This window comes from Lycium ferocissimum, chromosome 2, assembly GCF_029784015.1.
Source record: "Lycium ferocissimum isolate CSIRO_LF1 chromosome 2, AGI_CSIRO_Lferr_CH_V1, whole genome shotgun sequence".
In the NCBI taxonomy this organism is placed as follows: domain Eukaryota; kingdom Viridiplantae; phylum Streptophyta; class Magnoliopsida; order Solanales; family Solanaceae; genus Lycium; species Lycium ferocissimum.
The window spans coordinates 52,616,796-52,637,501 of record NC_081343.1 but is presented as its reverse complement, the minus strand read 5'-3'; the positions used below and the strand labels follow the sequence as shown (position 1 = coordinate 52,637,501).

Genomic DNA, 20,706 nt, shown 5'->3' with positions numbered 1-20,706 from the left:
CCCGGTTTGATTCGATAATTTGATTTTCGGTGACTTATGGCCTGCCCTAGGTGTGGAGAGTTTATTGGTGGGACATTATGTTGGGATCGAAATAATCAAGGTAATAAAAGAAAGCATAAGAACTACTGAGAGAAAAATTCCCCGTACACAAAACTAACAACGATTACATTGTGGATGCTATTGTGTTATAGTTAAGAAGAGAAGATCTATTTGTAGAAGTCCAAAACTTCTCCTCCAAGAAAGGGTTAATCAAATATGGAAGAGATCTTTGCTATCAAGGAAACCTTTTCCACAAAAAAAAAATAATAAAACACAATTATGGTAAAATCCAAATAAGGTAGGAAATTCAGGACAAACCCTAACAAATCTCTCCTTGGCCTGAATTTTCTAGTAAAATAATCTTGATTCTCCATCTTCATCATTTCTGCTTACCATGCTTAAAAATAAGATTAAAAATATTGTGGGTTAAAAATTAGTTTAAAAATATTTTGCTTTATTTATAAATATGCAACAGCAGAGATGTTGAAAATTCATCTCCACATGTAGCACTCTGGACAAAATCTTCATTATCGTGAAATTGGTGTTGCAGCTTGATTTGAATCTGCCTTGAACATGTTTTCAACCTCGTTCAACCATTGACTGAACCATTGTCTCTATACCCCTTGTTGGGATCAAAATAATCAGGGTAATAAAAGAAAGCATAAGAGCTATTGAGAGAAAAATCCCCCTTGAACAAAACTCTTTAGATGACTACATTGTGATGCTATTGTGTTATAGTTGAGAAGAGAAGATCTTCTATTTATAGAAGTTCAAAACTTCTTCTCCAAGAAAGGGTTAATCAAATATGGAAGAGATCTTTTCCATCAAGGAAACCTTTTCCACAAGAAAAATATTTTTTTAAGTAAAAATAATTATGGTAGAATCTAAATAAGGTGAGAAATTCAGAGCAGACCCTAACACATTAATGGTCAATCTGCCTTTGTTCCAGAAAGAGTGATCATCGATGACATCATACTAAGTCATAAATTGGTGAAAGGGTATGGTCAGAAAAACATATCACCTAAGCGTATGTTGAAGGTTGACATGAAAATAGCATATGATTCTATTGAGTGGATTTTCTTGGAAGAAGTGCTAGAATGCCTAATTTTCCTAGTGAAGTTTGTTAGCTAGATAATGCAGCGTCTTACATCTGTTTCTTACTCTATCCCTATAAATGGTTAGCCAACTGATCCTTTCAAGGCTAGGAAGGGGTTGAGGCAAGGAGACTCTATCTCTCTCTTCCTATTTGTATTAGTAATTAGCTATGGAGTATCTTACCAGATTATTAAAGACCTCATAGACTGTACTCAACTTTAACTACCATCCTTGATGTCCTAACTTGAATCTAATTCAACTGGATTTGCTAATTACCTATTGATGTTTTGTGGAGAGGACTTGCTTTCTGTTCAGTTGGTTTATGACTGTTTCAAAGAACTTTCAGAGGCTTCTGGCCTTAGAGCCAATCTAGACAAAAGTTTTGTTTATTATGATGGAGTTCGTTCCAGTATGTAGATATTATACTATCAGTTTTAGGCTTCTCTATAGGAGAACTTCCAATCAGATATCTAAGGATCTCCCTCAGTACTTAAAGAATTATATTAATGATTAATTGTAAGCCTATATTGGATAAGATGCTGGGAAGAATTACTAGTTGGACTACTATATTTCTATCATATGCAGGAAGAGTACAATTCATTAAGAATGTATTGTCTTCAATCAAAACCTTAAAGGCTGAAGTCTTCTACCAAAGAAGATCACTCAGATGATTGAGTCCATATGTAGGAGATTTCTGTGGACTGCATGGACAGAGGTGTCAAAGAAGGCTTTACTAGCATGAAAGAAGGCTTTACTAGCATGAAGCAGGCTATGTTGTCCTTTATCTGCAAGAGGACTGAATTTCTTAAAAATCATGGCTTGAAATAAAGCAGCTATCTGCAAGCTCTTGTTAAAAAGGTCAAGTTATGGGTGCAATGGCTTTATGCTTTTTATGGAAAAGGAAAAGGAATGTGGAAGGTATAGGCCAATATCGCTTCTTGATTGGTTAGGAAGATTCTAAAGTGTAATCATGCCCTAGAAGGTGTTGGCTACATGGAGATAGATATGGTCTAGATGCAAAGCTTCTCAATTCACAAAATGTATAAGCTACTCAGAGTCAACTTTCTATGGAGAAAACTAATGTATAATCATTTGGGATCACCTAGATGGATTTTTCTGATCAAGCCGACAATGTGTGAGAAGTTATTGACTAGGGATAAACTGGTAGGGTGGGAACTCATTGAAGATGCAACCTGTCCCTATGTCATATTACCAATGAGACTATGATCACATATGTTGTTTGAATGCACTATCTCATCAAGGGTGTGGAACAGGTTGTTAAGATGGCAAGGGGTTACAAGATCGATCCAGGGGTGAATCTACCCATTAAAAATGGGTCACGTGAACACATGGTCACCCGACTAAACTCGGTATATTGTGTATATAATCCTTAAAATATATCTAATATTAACTGAAGGAAAACATGGTCAAACTAGATCGAGTGGAGCACTGGTTGCGGGATTGAACCCTACTAAATGCTCTTTTGCGTCCTTTTTTTTTTTAAATAAATAAAATAAATTAAGGTGAACTCATCCTCTTGAAATCGTGGATTCACCTTTGTAGTGATCATCTTTGAACTCATAGAGTGAAGTGGAATGGGCAACACATTGCAAGAGTAATATTGCTGAAATCTACAAAATAACTATAGCTAGAGCAACCTACTATGTGTGACAAGAAAGGAATGAAGAATTTTCCAGCACAAACAGAGAAGTGAAAATACTATAGAGCCTATTTGGATTGGCTTATAAGTTGCTTATAAGCTGTTTTAAGCTTTTTTGAGTATTTGAATAGCAGCTTAAAGTCATTTTGTGCTTAAAATAAGTTCAAAAAAATAATTGGGCCCGTTTGACTTAGCTTATCTAAAGCATCTTATAAGCTAAAAACAGCTTATAAGCTGCTTAAAATAAGCCCATCCAAACAAGCTCATAATCAGGCTGGTAGTGCAAGAGGTCCATTATAGAGGAAACACTCATTTAAATTTTTATCCTTCGGCTGGACTAGTACTAGTTAGGGAGATTTGATGATGTAATAGGTTGGAAGGATGAGGCTGTTAAGCTCAAACTTCTTCTAGTTTTTGATATTTGCTTTGTACATAACACTTGGTAAATAAATTGTGATAGTTATTTGTCAAAGAAAAACTACGATTGTAACTTTTAACAGTACTAGTTTTTCGGCTATGTCAAGTTATCCGAAATATGGTCTAGTCAACTAATATTAATATCAATGTTGCAAGTAAAAAGTGTGCAATTTAGTAAGCAAACAATAAGAACATTTCCCGGGGAACAAATATGCTACAAAAGAAATCATTAGAAAAGTGTGTTAACTCTAGATCTGAAAGCAACATGTTTAAAAGTCTTGTAAACTTTACAAGTCATGACTTGTAATGCAATTGTAATATCATAACTGAAATTTTGCTACATGGAAAAAAAATATACATTATTTATCACGAAGCTCTGTTACTTTTTGAATTGCAACTATTATATCTCTTTTCTACTCTATCCTTCTTCAATAGATGGTTTCTATATTACTAACATGCAAACTACATACATATGAAAAGTATGAAATCAAAATAAATAATAAGAATTAGGTAATACGTACGGAAATAATTCATAAATGCCTGCAAAGAGTTGCCAAAGATTAGTGTTGTCACTAAAATTTTCTGTCTCTTAAGATACAAAACAATATGGAAATTATTGGGCTAGAATATACATATTTGTATTACATTGGGAGAACGGAGGAAACTGCTTCAAATTAACAACGTCGACTCCAAATAAGTTATTTGCACTCAACTTAGATAAGGGTAATTTCATTAACTTAAATCAGAATTGAGTTCAAGATGACAATCAAATTCTAAAGTGAATCATCTTTGTATATCACTATTTTAATTCGAAAAAATAAAATTCGGCTCGCAGTTACGCAAACAAGATCAAGTTTTAATCGATGGACCTAATTCTGCACTCTCATAGTGTACAATCATAAGTATGTATCGATAAGTTCGAGAATTAATTCTTATTAGTAAAAAGTAGAAGTATTACAATTGTGTGACTGAGTAGTCCAAGTGACCTATTAGAAGTTAGGTACAAAATACATTTACATTGGATGTAATAGTAGTTTTGTAAGGAAAAAGTAAGAATTTTCAAATAAAAGTTTGTTTCAAACAAACAGAATTTTGAGAGTTCGTTCTAAACAAACACTAAACTTTGCAAATAAATACTTAAGTCGGATAGTAACTCCTTTCGCATAAAACTTTTAGTGGCGGGTTACGGATTCTAGCTAGCCCTTTTGAGTTATTGGGTTCTAAATTTATAGTTAATACAAATTAAATGAACGTTTAGGCAAATATAAAGTTTAAACCAAAGTTATTGAGTTTTGATGAACGCCTACCATCTACACTACGTACCTCTGGCTCTGGAAACCTCCCTATAAGCAGGATGTTGACTAAAGCACATATGTTTCTTCTAAAAAAACAATGCCAAATATCATACGTCAAAAGATCTATCACCCATATACTTACACTGAACATAAATATTCTACCGAAGTGTAACCTTTAAGTTGTTGTTTGGCTCTACTATAACACAAGACACATAAGGTTAATCAGTACTCATTTTTTGACACAAAGCTTTAGGGTTCTAAATAATTTGCAGAAAATACAGTCGACCCGCACATTTTATGTATCAGCATATATATAAATTTCAATATATATTATTTATACAGAAGAGTATAGGAGCACAATTTAACATAGTTTGTAATTCACAAGGTGGCATGCATATGCTAGCCTTAATGAGAACAGTTAACATATTATATTGCAATAAGCATCAATATGGAACCCAAACAATTCAAAATTAAATATAGTATTTTCCTCATCACAAGAGATATCAAATTTATGTCTTCAACTTTTAATGAAAACCATAATAATGTTTTAAGTAAAAGTCTCACATTTTATTTCATCTGGACTCTAAAAGCCAATACACGATTCTTTCAAATGGTATATTTATATCATGCCACTGCTGGAAACTAACTTCTCACTGATTTCATACGTGTAACATCTATGTACGTCAAGTAATTTGCATTTTAACGGAACAATAACCACTGTAACTTTCAAACTTATGTTATCTATATTATAACATTCACATAAAACACAATATAAATTAGGAGGTCATCCCAAACAAATCTATGATAACCTTTTTAGAAATCAAAGTCACCAAAATCACAAAAGGTGGATAATTAACAAATAAAAAGACAGGATAAGAAGTTGAACGTATTTTTGTTGTTGGTTTCTTCTTAATTCATTGTTTTGATGATGTGGCCCCCGCCATCCAAGTCAAAACTTGTTGGCTCATGTTGAAGAGCAATAATGTATCTCTTGAATTACCAAGACATAGCAAACATGACACACCAAAGATCTCCTGAAATTAATAACATAGCAAACATGAAAGGCCAAACATTGTGCCTTTCTATATGTATGCAAATGTTCTACTGGGAAGTGACTTCCACGATGTATCACGAGAAGGGCTTTTTGTGATCTATAAGAAAACTTTCCTCACACATTGCCATACTGAAATTTATGTACTCCCTGTTATTGCTATTAAAAATACCACACACTGTTTTGTTTCAACGGATATGCTCCCATGTCATGGAAAATCCCTTGATGGATAAAATTGTTGGGATTAAAATTTACCTGTAACAGTAATTCATTTGCACTTTTCTTGCTTTGGTGACTGGTCAACTGAAACTAAACTAAAGTCATCATAATTTATACTTCTCACCATCTCTTGTAGAAAGTAAAGATTGAAGAACAAACATATGCAAAATTAAAGTGTCAAAGTATACGATTGGGTGGAAACTTGAATAAATGAAAAGAAAACATAGACGAAATTTGGCATGCTACTTTTACCCAAAAGGAAAAGTAAACCCATTAATCTTGAAGCGGGAGCAATTAATCGAACTTGGGAAAAAGAAAGACAAGTTTTTTTTCTCTGAAGGGGCACATCGGTTCGTATCTAGTCTAGGTTTGGGATAATATGTATATATATTTTTTTTTTTTTAAAAACGAAGTAAGGTATTTAGGTTTTTTTAAAAAGGATATTTTATTAATTTAACTTTTAAGTTTTGGAGTTCATGCTTTTAATGTAATATAGATAATAATATTTTAAAAAATTTATTATATATGTATTATTTAGTATTGTTGACCAAATAACATATAAAATGCTAACCAATACAGCCTAATTAAACACCGCACAAATTATAAGGGATTGTTTTTTTTTTTTTCTTTTTCCAATCCAACTTAGTCAAACTTATTATTTTATGCAGGATTTTATATGGGGGTTAAGTTTTTAAATCTTCCAAACCGAAACAAATCGCTTATTATTATTATTTGCCAACTTAGGAAGCAGAGGATAAGAGGATGGCACGTATTATGTCGTGTGGGACCCAGTCAACGTCCACTCGGCCGGCAGTTTTCAGTTAACCAGTATAACCCATCTGGTTCATCATAAAATAATTTTAAAAACATTTTTTAAAATGTTAAAAAAATCAAAAAAAGAAAAAAAAAAGAAGAGAAGAAGAGGAGAATCAGTTTGTTGGCTAGCTTGGGTGTGAGGGTAGACAAAACTAAAAAAATAAATCTTGTAGAGAGAGAAACAAGAGAGAGGAAAAATCATTTTTTTTCCTACCATTTTTTTTCTCTCTTGTACCTCCTCAACCCTTTTGAAATCATCCTGCAAAGGGCAGTCAAGAAAAAAAGATAATCTATTCTTTAGAAAAGAAAAAAAAAAGATTTTTTCTTGTGTGATTTCAAATCCTTCAATCTCTGTTATTTCTATACTTTCTCCAAAAAAAAAAAAAAGATACAGCAATTTTTTTTTTCTTTTGGAGTTTCAAATTTTTTTTGCAAATTTTGTCCACCACCTGCATTTTCTTGTTGCAGTTGTTTGAAATTTATATTTTTACAAGAAATGTGACATTTTGGCATTTCTACCTCTGCAATAAAAAGCAGAAAAAGATTTCATTAGACTGCCCTTTTTTGTCCCTTATTTTCTGGTAAGTTTTACTCTTCTGCATTTTTTACATTTAACCATCTTTTGGGTTTTTTGGATATTTATTTTTCTGTTGATTGCTTGCAAATTCAGTTATTCTCTGAATACTTTTTGCTTTTTCTCTTTTTCTTTTTTGGTTTGGCTTGTGAAATGCTCTTATTTTATTTGCCAACCCCTTTTCAAGAAACATTTTTTTTTAAAACTAAGTTTTTGTTTTTTTCCTGTCTATTCATTTTCCAGATAAAAATTGAATCTTGGAGATTTATCAACTGAATTTGTACAAGTGTTGATGAAGGAGGTGTTGTTATAGCCTAAGTTTAATATTAGAAAAATGAGAGACCCCAATTTTATCATTTGTATCAATAGGGTTGATTTTTTTTTTCTTTAACTTGTAATATAGTTTGTTTATAGTGTAAAAATTGTATAGACAAGCAAATAGTGGTGTATTTCTTGTTTGTGTACAACTTTTTTGTGTGTCCAAGTGATTTTTAATTGCTTGGAGAGTAATTTTGTACACGAAAGCTGGCGATTTTGTGTGGCATTTTGTATAGAGTCCTTGCTGTTGGCAGATATTGTTACTGCCTTAGCCACTGATACATATGGTTCTTCAAACCATGGGGGGTAGATGGAACACTTATGGAATCAAGCTATCATATCTTGCTCTGTTGATTATCGTTTTGGAGATTCGTGGTTGTTGTTCTCTTAATTCGGAAGGTAATTCTTATACTTGGCCAGTTCTACTAGTTTTGTATTTGTTTCTTGGCTAGTTTAAAGTGTTTGGTATGTTTCTTGTTTGCTGACTATTGTTGGTGTGAGAAACAGGATTGGCATTATTGAGATTCCGCGTGAAAGTGGATGCTGATCCGTATGGCATTCTTGAAAATTGGAATCGAGATCATTGTGACCCGTGCATGTGGTCTGGTGTCCAGTGTAAGCATGGTAAAGTGCAAATGCTGTAAGTCCCTTGTCACATATACCCAAATTTCCTATTGTGGTTCTTTTTCATAAATTTACTGTTATCGATGATTAGTGTTTGTTGATTTGCTGTCAACAAGTCTGTTGAAATGATAACGACAATCAAAGTGCAAACACTGAGTTATTTGTCTATTCCTTGTGTAGGGACCTTCGTGGATATTCGTTGAAAGCAAAACTCGCACCAGAACTTGGAAATCTCACTCACTTAAAATCACTGTAAGCTTCAGCTATACTTATATGTTTCTCCTTTGGTTTTTCTAGCTCATATTCTTGACCTAAACCATCTGAAAAGAGATTCTTCCACTTTTTATGAAATGCTTTCATGATTCCGGTTTTAGTCTAAGGACAATATCTAGTGTGCTATGTCATGGAACTGATACTTCCCGATCTTGGTAGACGCTATCTTATCCCTATACAATTTGAAATTGCACTAAATTTACATGTCCGGTTAGCACAGTCTACAAATTTTTGTTTCCATTTGTTACTTAGGAGATGTCTCAAAATATAAAGAGCATCCTATACACTGGGATGGAGGGGTGTGGGGAGGGGATATTTAGCTAATTTGGTCTGGCAAATTGTGCCAAAGAAAAACTTTACCTTTTTTTTTTTCCCAAAGAAAAATTGCATAAAGTTAATTGGGTAGATTTCTAGTAATCACATTTTCACCATCTTCTGTTCTGCATATATGTACTATGTATAATTTGTTTTGGAATTTTAATAACTTTTCTTCCTATCTGAACGTGTGTCTTCCACAGTGTGCTTTCTGAAAACCATCTTTTTGGTGCTATTCCTAAAGAATTTGGACGATTCAGAATGCTGGAAGTGCTTGACTTGAGGGATAACAATTTGAGTGGAAGAGTTCCAGCAGTAATAGGAGATTTGCAATCACTTAGAAGTTTGTAAGTTGATAAGTTGTTGTGTTTCTGTGTTGTAATATGTTTGTATGTATGTATGCTACAATATTGCTAACAAAATGATCTTGAATTGTGCTTGATACTTTTTTTCCCAGGTTGATTTGTGACAATAACTTCGAAGGGAAGATTCCTTTGGAAATAGGGAAGCTTCGTCAGCTCTCAGAACTGCAATTTGATGATTACCTCACCTCTGGTGTTGCTGCTGGAACTGGCAGTATAAATAGAAAATTTGGGCATTGGTAAGTCCTTTAGTTGTTTGGTCCTTCTATCTTTATGTTCCAGCTGTGCCACATTTTAAAGTCGCATACTTCTATCTATGTTCAAAAGTTGGTACCCTTTGAATGGTGAGGTTGGTTACCATTAAATACAGAAAAGTTTGAGCTTAAATGGTGAAGCAACTATGATGGTGATTGTTGAGAGAAATTCCATGGGGCACTAAATAATTTCATGACTTTCATGTGAATCTGGGTTGCTGCTTTGTGATGTTTCCAGTACTTTTGAGATCTTATAGTAATAGTTATCTTTCACCATTCTGTGGCTTGGGGTATGAGGATGATGGCTGTAGTCGCATTTTCTCTAGTATCTAGAAATTCTGCCTTTCATTTCTTGGATGCTGGTTTCTTCACTTCCCTCCTTTGGTCCTGTCCCCAGTATCCCTACAACATTCAGAGGGGATTAGACTTTAGTGTTTCTAAAGCTGTGATTTATCGTTTTCTGACATTTTCTTATTCATCAACATCTGTTTATGTGGAAATCTGAATGCTTTATTGCATAGTAATTGTTTATTCTGTTGGCTGTTCTGTACATTGTCAACTAAAATTGCTGGAAATGTGGCTACTCTTTGCCCTTGAGTAGAATAACACTTGGATTTTAACGTATGCCTGTTTTGCAACATGAAAACTTCAGCCAACTACAAGCATGAATTTATTTCTATTTGTCCCATGGACTCTGTTTGAATTCTGGATGTAGATGCTCTTCTTGGATAAGTAACTTCAGCTTTAGCTTTATGACTGTGTCAGAGTACTGGCTACTAAAACATTTAGGTTTGGTGTAAAAATTAGCAGCCATTTAATATGCATTTATTTTACTTCTCAGTCACATAATTGGGAGTTTCATGCTCCACTCTGAAAATTTGGTGCCTTTTTCTTGCAGCATCTGGCATGGCAGTTTGAGGCCATTTAAGACCATAGGCTCCTTTATCAGACCAATTAAAGGGTTGCTAATATGGTATTTTAGTTTCTTCACACTGTAAGTAACTAAATAGGTTTTTGTCACCTTATGCTTTCTAAGTAAGTTTAATGGTTCCAGAAGCAATTTTTTCTTGTTTCCTAAAGGTTCCCGCATTTTTTGGATGCTCATGCAGACTTCTGCTCTGACCTACCAAGTGAGTGAATATTTTACTATATCTTTTATTGGAATTTCAAAGAATTGTATACAAAAAAGTATTTTTTTGTTTTTTGTTTTGCAGGTTCGCCTATGCCTCACATTATCCATGCTGTAGAGAACCAAGCAAACATTGAACGCCGTAAGTTAGTTGAACAACCCAGTAACCTTGCTGCTGCTCCTGCTAATGGAGGGAAACCATTAGGACTTGTTATTCCTGTGCCGAGCAGCAGAAGTAGTGGTTCATTTCGTGCTGTGCCAAATACTGAAGGAACTCCTCCTCCTCCTCTGACTATACCATCACGGACCACACCTCAACATCATCAGCCTCCAAATCCTGGGGGACACTCTAATGATGCTGCTAAACGGCCAACTCCTAGTCAATCCCCACCTGGTGCAAAGTCTGGAAGTTCATGGAAGTATATAGGAATCGGCACTGGGGCTTTTCTGGCTGCAATTTTTGTGTGTCTGATATTCATCTGCAAGAGCAAAGCTGCGCGAACAATAGGCCCTTGGAAGACTGGATTGAGTGGACAGCTGCAGAAAGCATTTATTACAGGTACTTTTGATTTAATGTTGTGTAAAAACTGATGACACTGCTAGTATTCTGTCCAGATCCATATGATCTAGCTCAACTTTTGGGTTCATTTTTCTCTGGTGGATGTAATTCCAACCTTCGACGCCTACGATTGTTTTTTTTCTTTTCCTTTTGACAGATAGTCTAACTAATAATCCAAGATGATGTTAAAAGTATGTATTATATGGGTGTTTGGTCAAATATACACACACAACACCCCCCCCCCTCCATGTTGCTCTAAACGTTTTCTAAAGAACACCTGAACTTCCTCTTGCTTCTAGCCTTGGATGTCCCTTGTGTACCTTATATTCCACGATGCTCCTTGATCCTTCTACACCACCATTTGCAATGAAAATAAGGGGAGAGTTAGGAACATATTTCCTCTTAATTTTTTTTTTTCTTTTATGGGGGGGATTGACAGAGAAGATAATCTACAAGCGAGTTACACTTTTACAGCCCTGTTTGATAGCATTTCTAGAGTGGAACTTCCATTTTTACTTCGAAAATATGAATGATCATTCTGCATCAATTTTACTTTGTTCAGCTTACTTCCCTACCTAAATGTTTACTGTTCGATGACAAACCATAAGAAGGTGAATCCTGAATTTAACACTCATATTTTGATTCCTCATGTCTTTTGCGTGAAATCAATTGTAGGGGTCCCAAAACTAAACAGGCCCGAGCTAGTAACTGCATGCGAGGATTTTAGTAATATTGTTTGGAATCAAGATACATTTACAGTATACAAGGGAACTCTATCCAGTGGAGTAGAGATTGGTGTTTTGTCAACTGCTATAAATTCTCTGAAAGATTGGTCCAAGCGTTCTGAATTGGCCTTCAGGAAGAAGGTTAGTTGTCATCTCCTTCACAAATAAAAGTTGCTACACAATTTCTTACCGTCTCACTCTTTCTGTAGTGACATCCTAGTTGTCTCTTCACTTTTTTTTTCATTTTTTTTTTCAAGTGCATTTACTTATAGGATGTTTAATTATTGTGCGCTTGGGTATAGATTGATTCACTCTCAAGGATAAATCACAAGAATTTTATTAATCTAATTGGATACTGTGAGGAAGATGAACCTTTCACAAGGATGATGGTCTTTGAGTATGTAACGAATGGAACACTTTTCGAGCATCTCCATGGTAAACTAGTTAACAGTTCAAATGTCAGTCATCATTTGTGAATGACGGTAGTGCGATTTAGTCTTGAGTAATGCAAGCTACATATTTTGTTGTTTCAGATGAAGAACTTGAGCCTCTTGATTGGCCTGCAAGGATGCGAGCTATAATGGGGACAGCATATTGTCTTGAGTACATGCACAATTTGAATCCCCCGCTGTCGCATTCTGATGTGAATTCACACTCCATATTTTTTACGGATGATTATGCTGCTAAGGTGTGCTTCATTATGAATACGTACCGTAGTTTCCCTAGTGGTTACGTATGTCACCAAGACACTTCATATACCACATTGATTTAGAAACCTTTTACTTTGTGTAATGTCTTGAATTAAAAGAATACTTTGTTTTAACAGATAGCAGAGCTTGCTTTCTGGTCTGAAATAATGGTCAAGTCAAAGTCCGCCAGTGGTGATCTAGAAAACTCTGAGCTGCCACCACTTGCTGATCCCGAAACAAATGTCTATAGTTTTGGGATTTTGTTGCTGGAAGTAATATCTGGAAAGTCACCTTACTCGGAACGAGAGTCTCTTCTAAGCTGGGTAAATCTCAATCTCATTTATCTATTGTATACGATCTCCTTATTTTCTTCGGTCTTGATTGACTAGTGAAACTTTTGTTCTCTGCTTTGTTTAGGCGCAGCAATGCCTTAATGATAGACAGAATCTGAGCAGCTTGGTTGATCCAAAATTGAAGTCCTTCAAGAATAATGAACTGATGATCATCTGTGAGGTAATTAGAGGTTGTCTTCAAGAAGATCCAAGGAAGAGACCAACAATAAAAGAAGTCATTACAAAGCTAAGGGAAGCGATTGACATTCCACCCGATGCTGCAGTTCCAAGGCTATCTCCCCTCTGGTGGGCTGAACTCGAGATTCTATCCTCCGAGGCAGCTTAAACTGACTAGTGTGTCTACTTTTGTAAGTCGAGCGTTTGTTTTGCTATGCATAAATGTACTATGATATACCCCACTAATGTCAACTGAAAGTCCTGTGTACCCATTTTTCTGTTCAAAATATTTATATTAGTTCATTCTTTTAATAATTCTGTCTTCTTAGCCATAAGTTGCATTTCTACCTTTCCTTGTGTGGGATATTTATATGATGCATGCATGTCCTTTTGTGATAAAAAAGTTGGTTTTGTACAAGAGGATGTGATCAGGGGGTTCAATGTTATCTAATGCCTCTATCTCTTAGCAGCATTTCTTCAGCATAGGTTCTTGGAAGTTGTGGTAAGTTTCCTATTTTTTCTTGATTTCCAGGTTGTCGAAGTTCATTTGGTTTATATGGAACATGATGGAGTTCCTGTTAGCATATTACTCTAACATGATTGCTTTGTACACCAGGGTGTCAAGAAGGCTGGTTGCTTTATACTGTGACATGAATTTCTTATCCGTTTCCTTTTTGGGGGGGAGAGGGTGCTTTATTTTGTATAATGTGGAGGGCTGCATTATAGAAGGCTGCATCCCGCTTCACAAGACTGCATATTTATGTGATGTAACTAGCAATGTGCGTTTTATACATTGATTTGCAAGTTTTCACGTGTGTTGCTTATATATTTTGGTTTGCTTTGGGTATTGATTGGAATATTATATGATCTCGTGTTATTGTTTTCAATTTAATCTCTGGCATTGTTCAATTTTTGGCATGTCTAACCTTCGTTTGGACATGCATCCAATAGTATAATGAAAATCTTAAAAACAGCCTCTCTCCCCCTTCATATGTCCCTCTCTCAGTCTCTCTTTCAATAATAATCTTTCGTCTTACATTGCACTGATGTTAATAACTTAATATGCTGTGTTTGAAGAAAATGAGTGGTGATGTATGAAAGATAAAGAAATACGTATGATGGAAAAGGAGAAAGGTGCGGTTGTACCAGGAAGTGAGGAAGAGAGGAATGGTGGTGTTATCTGTACATTTTAAAATAACTTGGTAAATTATTTTATGACATACCATTTTATAGCTGTTGCGATATACTGATGCTATTCAACTCAGCTCAGCACAATGTTTTATTTATGAATTTAAATTTTATACAGTCATCTTTTTAATATAAAAAAAAAATTATACCATCAAGTCATCTAAAGTATATCTAGAGTTCTAAATATGTGGAATTTGAAATTTCGAAAGTTAGATATGTTATACTACCAACTCTTTATTTATGCATTTTGATCAACTTGAGATGTCTAAATGAAAACCTGTGAAATTTGGAGACCTGCATTACAAAATCCTGGGCCTGCCACTGCCAGTTACAAATGTCAGTAAGCCTATGATAATTAAGAAAATACGTGAGAGTCGTTTTTCACTAAATCAATCCTTCACACCATATGGAATAGAGTACAAAGTTACAAACCAAGCTGTTGGGATATATACTATTAACCATGTGTTTCGATATATTATTTATTATAGAACAATTATACATTCATTGTCTAATAAAGAGTTAAATAGATCATGTACTAGTATGTGTGTCCTTTACTTATATAATAGATGATTTAGTGTATAGAGTTTAGCTTATACACGGAAGATTAAATCATCAGTTCCTTATAAGTATAAAATTTATGTTCACAATCTAAGATGGAAATTGGACAAAGCCATCGGTATGATTGTAGCACAAGATTAATATAATGTATCTTCGTTATGGGAACGGTGTAGTTCCGTCTTCTTGTGCTAGTACATTTTGTATGTATTGAACGGACCAAGTAGAGATAAGCGTTTTTGTACTGAATATGTAAAACAAATTCTCTAGTTCATTAATGTACTTATACTCTTAATCTTGATATAATTATTATGATCAATGTGATTTGTTCATTATTTTGATTTATTAAAAGGTACGACTCAATTGCGGGTTTATGTATTCCTGGTAAATTGAAAAATGGCAAATTACATTTGTGAAATAATAATTAGTTGATAGAATCCATGTCTCAACTTTGAGATTGATGATACCCCTTTATGAATGCTTATAAGTCTCATGTGAAAACCTTGCCTGTGGATTTTGTATCCATCACATGATATAAGTTAAGCGAAAATATAAAGGATTCAATTAGTCAATGAATTAAATTGTCGTAATTTAATTTAATTGATTAAAATCCGTAATCTTAACATGGGGAGTTAAATAAGATTTAATGAAAGATTTTGAAATTGAATCGAGGAGTGCGATTACGATTTTTTGGTGGAATAATTCGTAATTTATTATGGTAGGATTAATTCAGATTTTTTGAATTAATTCCATAATAGGAAGCCTCGTTAGTTAAATTTTGTGGTCCCTGCTGTGCCCGAATAATAAAGAATTAAATGAAATATTATTTCTTGGTGGAAAATAAAGACCCAACAGGTTTTGAAAAAGGGGAAAACCCTAAATCTGTAGTTATAAAATAGGAGTCAATTCCATAAGGAGGCGAAGGGTTTTACAAGTTTCTACACTTATTCCATAGAAATTCGCCCACACGAATTTCACAAATTCTGGTATTATTCGGGTTACACAGCAGAAGACTGCGGAACTGAAGAATGATGATCTCGTGGATGGTGTGCGTTCGTGGTTGAAGATTCGATTCTTGGTCGCGGTCACGCTTCAAGAGATAAGTATCAATTTTATGTTTGATTAATATCTTGATTATGTGTTGTCTATATTACATGCAAACTCGATCCTGACTATTTGCTTCCGCTGCGTATGCCTGTATTCCATCAATTGGCATCATGAGCCACGCTTGCATCTATACAGATAACCTAGATGATATATATGTCTGTTTGATTATATATATGATTCATGAAATAGAAATTATATTCAAAGTGAAGATGTTAAAATTGTTATCCGCGGCTATAGTGCAGAAACAGTTTTTAGGTTTCATGAATATTTTTTTGGGTGAGCAATCACGATTGTTGTTTTCTGGGCTGTAACGGAACAATTTTTTATTCCATTGAAGGTTTGTTGACTTTTGATCAATGTTTTCCAAGAATGGTAAAAGGTAAAGGTTACCTGGTTCTTGGTAAGGAAAGCGGAAAACATAAGAATAATTGTCCATGTTATAAGCTTATAGATTGTGCCGTGATTTTTTAATTGGCAATTGGCTTATTTTTCAAAATAAGAAGATATTCCTTGGTTTAAATTAGTTGAACCCAAAGATCTTATAATTGCAAAGTGGCGGCCAGGTCATTTGTTTTGGCAATAGAATTTTTTTTGACAAGTTTCCTCATTCAAATTCTTGGTTTGCTTTGTCAAATTTACTTATTGAATAAAAACAAGGAAAGAATCTGTAGGTGACGGATGTAATATCAGTTTTATAGTCTGTTTGGCCAAGTTTATTTTTCCCCCAAAAGTACTTATTTTTTCAATAAGTGCTTATTTTAAAAAAAGTGAGGTGTTGACCAAGCTTTTGGGAAAAATAAGTGCTTTTGAGAGCAATAGTTTTTTCAAGCTAAAAAATAGCTTTTGCCCAAAAGCACTTTTTTGAAAAGTACTTTTGAGAAAAATACACATAGAAACACTTTTTAAAAGCTTGACCAAACACTAATTGCTGCTCAAAAGTATTTTTTAAATTAATTGGCCAAACACAAACTGCTTTTAGCCAAAAGTATTTTTAAAATAAAATTTGTTTTTAAAAGAACATTGCCAAACAAATAATTATTACTCATTGAAATTCAATAGAAGGCATTGTTTCTCATGGTTTTGATGCTGGTAATGAGTATTAATTTGGGTTAGCATCATTATTTGAATTTTTTGGTTGTTTAAAGTAATGAAACCCAGTGATCCTCGTCTCATAGAATTCTTGTTAGATCAAGTGTTGGACTGTGGGTCATAAAAAGTGCTTAATTACATGAGCTATTGTATCTTACACAGTATAGTACATTGTATAATTAAGAACTAATGATTAATAAATGGTTACCATTTAAGTGGTTTATTTATTTGGAATTATTAGAGATTCTCAAAGTTTTATACATGTGAGATTATATCAATATATGGAATATATGGATTAAGAATTATGATTAATAAATAGGGTCTACGAAAGTAGTTTATTTAATTGAGTCATTAGAATATTCTCAATGTATCATGTGTAAATTGTCCTGAATGAGTGTACGCTAATGATGGACTTTTATCTACACATAGAACATCCTTTAGATACTAGTAAAATTTGATTAATTCATGAGAAGAGATATCGACGTTTTCACCTGAAAGGCAAAAGCATAATATTTTGGATTCTCAGGTGTATTAATCGAGAGGATAATTTGTTATAAATAGGAGTTGTGTGTCTTACCTAGAAGAAGGGACAAAAATATGAACCTTTTGCTCATGAAATAAATATAAAAGGAGATTAGAAACCTGAATCAAATTATTTAACCCTTAACTATGCCTAAAACCATTACTTTTCAAATTTGGTCATAGTTTGGCGGTCATGAACTTCACGATCTCCAATTGACCTGAAATTTGGCAGGTCCGTTGGAAACAACCTAGTGAGTAATGATCACTGCTTTGAATGAGTGATGTCATTTTTTCAGCATTTCGAGGTTGTTTAGATGAGTTTTAGATAGTTTGTCGGATTAAAACTTGATTTAAGTATGAAAATGTTATCTTTATACCAGTTTTATTTATGTTAAGTCTGGAACATAATTACACATGATGCTTTCACATGAATTGATAGGTGATAAGGATATAGATCAGATTATTTTTCCTTGAGTCGCCTAAATCAGTTATTTTCCTAATTTGATCATAGATTTAGAGATCTGAAATAATACAAACTCTGATTGATCTGAAATTCGATAGCTCATCAGAAACGACCCATTAAGCAATACTCACTGCTATGATTTGGGATGGTTTAGATGGTGTTTTAAGTTTTTTCTTCTATTTCTTGAAAAATTATTTTAAGGAAAAATAACTCGACTATGATCTAGTGGTGATAGAAATTATTTTCTATGGTTTTCATAACTAAATACTAGTGAAATAATAAATCTATGTGTTGACTCTAGGTCTTCCTCCCCATCGGATGGATTTATTATGGGTTGTCACTAGATATAATCACTAGTTATTGATAACTTGTATTAACTCTCCATTTGAGTTACATGTTGGGTCAATGGAACTAGAGATAATGATAATGATATTCACTTGGCTTAAATTAGTAGCATACTCTTCTTTTGAGTTAGCTCTGGTTTTAAATTTATGGAGTGAATATCTTGCATCACATGTATATGTTGCATGAATTGTTCTCATATATTGAAATTTGTTGTTCAAGATGCATGGATATCTTGTGGTGTGTTTTGAATTTTAAATTCAATGATTACTTAAACATGCTAATTTCGAGAAAGCAACACGAAGATTATGTAAAAACATATTTTAAAATTTGTTCGTTGTTCTTGATTCATGTATATTAGTATGCTAATGATGATATGTGATAAGAACTACTGAACAAATGTATATGTTTTTAAATTCTATTTTGGCGGAAAAGAAAAATCTGAATTGGTCATGGTTTCGGAATTCTGATTTTTGGCAAACTCTGATTGACTCGAAATTTGATAAGTTCATCGGAAACGACCCATTGAGCAATACACACAACTATACTGTGACCGAGGGGCTTTTTTGGTCATTTGGGGTCGTTTAGATGGGTTTTTGGGTGTTTTTCTTTTTTTCGGAAAAATTTTGTTAACTAAATTTTTTTATTTTAACAAATAATGGTGTTAGGGTTCATTCTCTATCGTCTCCATCGTATATAACAATGATATAATGAGTTTATGTGTTGACATAGGTCTTCCTCCCCATCGGATAGATTCATTATGGTTAATTACTGTGTTCTAGTCCCTAGTTAATTGATAGCTTATCTTGACTCTCCAACTGAGTTACACGTTGGTTCAATGGAAATAGGAATAATTAAATGGGATATTTATCTAATATAAATTAGCAGTTTACTCTCCATCTGAGTTGGTTCTGTTTCTTTATGGGGTGATATACCTGGCATGACTCATATATTTGCATGAATAGTTAAGTTTCCCTATCGAATCTAACTGTTCGGTAAGCATGGTTATATGTGTGATGTGTGATTTGAATTTTATTATTCATTCAGCATAACTAATGATCTATTTAACGATTATATCTCAAATTCTCAATAAACTTTATCCAAAATTTTACTACTAGTCGAAATTTCTTCCGATAGAAATAAGACATTAATTTAAAGAATGCATTATATGTAACTTTTGTTAGAAAGAATTTATTTTCAGTTTCTAACCAAACAAGAGATGAATAATTAGTTTATTTTTCTTATAACTCTTGTGTTATTGAGTTCGATAAACATTTTATCTTTTTAGTACATTGATGCATGGACACTTTAAATTAATGTCTCTTCTGAACTGAATAATGTTAATCTGTCTCATAAGAGATTTTTTTTTCAGGAATTGAATGAGCTTATCTGTGGCACTTGTGTCTAGGTCATTTTAATCTGGATAGGATGTCGAAATTGGTCAAAGGATGAACTTTTTAGGTTCATTGAAAGTGGAGGCACTACCAACTTGTGAGTCCTATTTAGAAGGAAAAATGACTAAGAGACCTTTTCTCTTAAAAGGAAATAACGTTAATGATAAGTTAAGCCAATTCATTCTGATTTGTGTGGTATAATGAACTTCAAGGCAAGAGGTGATTTTGAGTATTTTGTGACATTCATAGAAGATTACTCATGATATGAATATATTTATTTGATGCTCTTTGCGGAGTTCATTAGTTGCTTATCAGATAGAGGGATTGCATTTCAATTGTTTACACCAAGCATTCTATAATAGATTGGTGTGGAAGAGAAAAGAAATATGACTCTTTTGATGGTGGTAAGATTAATGATTGACTTATTTATATTTGCTTTTTCATTTTGGGATATGTCTTAGAAACTGTGAGTTACATTCTTAATTTAATTCCTTCTAAGTTAGTACCTTTGATAGCCATAGAACAGTTGATTTGATGTAAGCCAAATATGCAACATGTTCGGATATGAGGTTGTCTAGCACATGTGTTCAAATGGAAAACAGATAAGTGGGAATCAAGAACGGATGTACGCATGTTTATTAGATATCCAAAGGGAACGAAAGGAGGTTTATTCACTGTCCTAAAAGAAGATAAGGTAATTGTTAATACAATTGCTAGATTTTGAGAAAAGGACTATTTAATAAACCAAGTTCCTAGAAGTAAACTAGTTTTATAGGAACTGAGAAAAGAAATAGCAAATGAGTCATCTAAAATTCAGAAGTTCAAGAACATCTAACTGACAAGTCAGGGTTGACGTTCCATTGCGTTTAAGTACTGGGAGAAACGTTAATAGACGTAAGGAAATTCACTATCTCTAAGTACTAGGAGTGATGTTGGGCAAATAACAATACATGAAGGCGTTAATATTTCAATGAAAGAAACATGCTTGATAGTGTGACTATAATAGTAGTAGTACTTAACCAAGATCGGTTCAGTGTATACTCTTGGAAGAATTTCATGATAGGATTTCTGAAAAGATATACATTTCTTGGAGAATTTCATGATAGGATCCCTGAAGATCTTA

The 20,706-nt window shown here is 33.6% G+C and overlaps 1 protein-coding gene across 2 annotated transcripts; it reads left to right on the top strand.

Moving 5' to 3' along the window:
* The first annotated feature begins 6,718 nt into the window (after window positions 1-6,718).
* On the top strand, window positions 6,719-13,238 carry LOC132044040 (protein MALE DISCOVERER 2-like). Of its 2 annotated transcripts, XM_059434521.1 has the most exons (14): window positions 6,719-7,173; window positions 7,410-7,883; window positions 7,992-8,124; window positions 8,289-8,360; window positions 8,900-9,043; window positions 9,154-9,297; window positions 10,211-10,306; window positions 10,393-10,442; window positions 10,527-11,000; window positions 11,676-11,866; window positions 12,028-12,160; window positions 12,259-12,413; window positions 12,552-12,737; window positions 12,832-13,238. In XM_059434521.1, exons 2-14 carry the CDS (start codon window positions 7,769-7,771, stop codon window positions 13,090-13,092), a joined length of 2,154 nt encoding a protein of 717 aa, XP_059290504.1. In that variant the 5' UTR covers window positions 6,719-7,173; window positions 7,410-7,768; the 3' UTR covers window positions 13,093-13,238. The 2 variants fall into 2 exon arrangements, with proteins under 2 accessions (XP_059290504.1, XP_059290511.1); XM_059434528.1 differs by lacking the exon at window positions 6,719-7,173 and having other exon boundaries at window positions 7,203-7,883.
* Window positions 13,239-20,706: the final 7,468 nt, after the last annotated feature.

Excerpts from the sequence above, each read along its gene's own strand:
- LOC132044040 (XM_059434521.1), top strand. The coding sequence starts at position 7,769 with ATGGTTCTTCAAACCATGGGGGGTAGATGGAACACTTATGGAATCAAG. Across the intron at positions 11,001-11,675 it reads GCAGAAAGCATTTATTACAG|GGGTCCCAAAACTAAACAGG; the intron begins GTACTTTTGATT and ends AATCAATTGTAG. Across the intron at positions 12,161-12,258 it reads ACTTTTCGAGCATCTCCATG|ATGAAGAACTTGAGCCTCTT; the intron begins GTAAACTAGTTA and ends TTGTTGTTTCAG.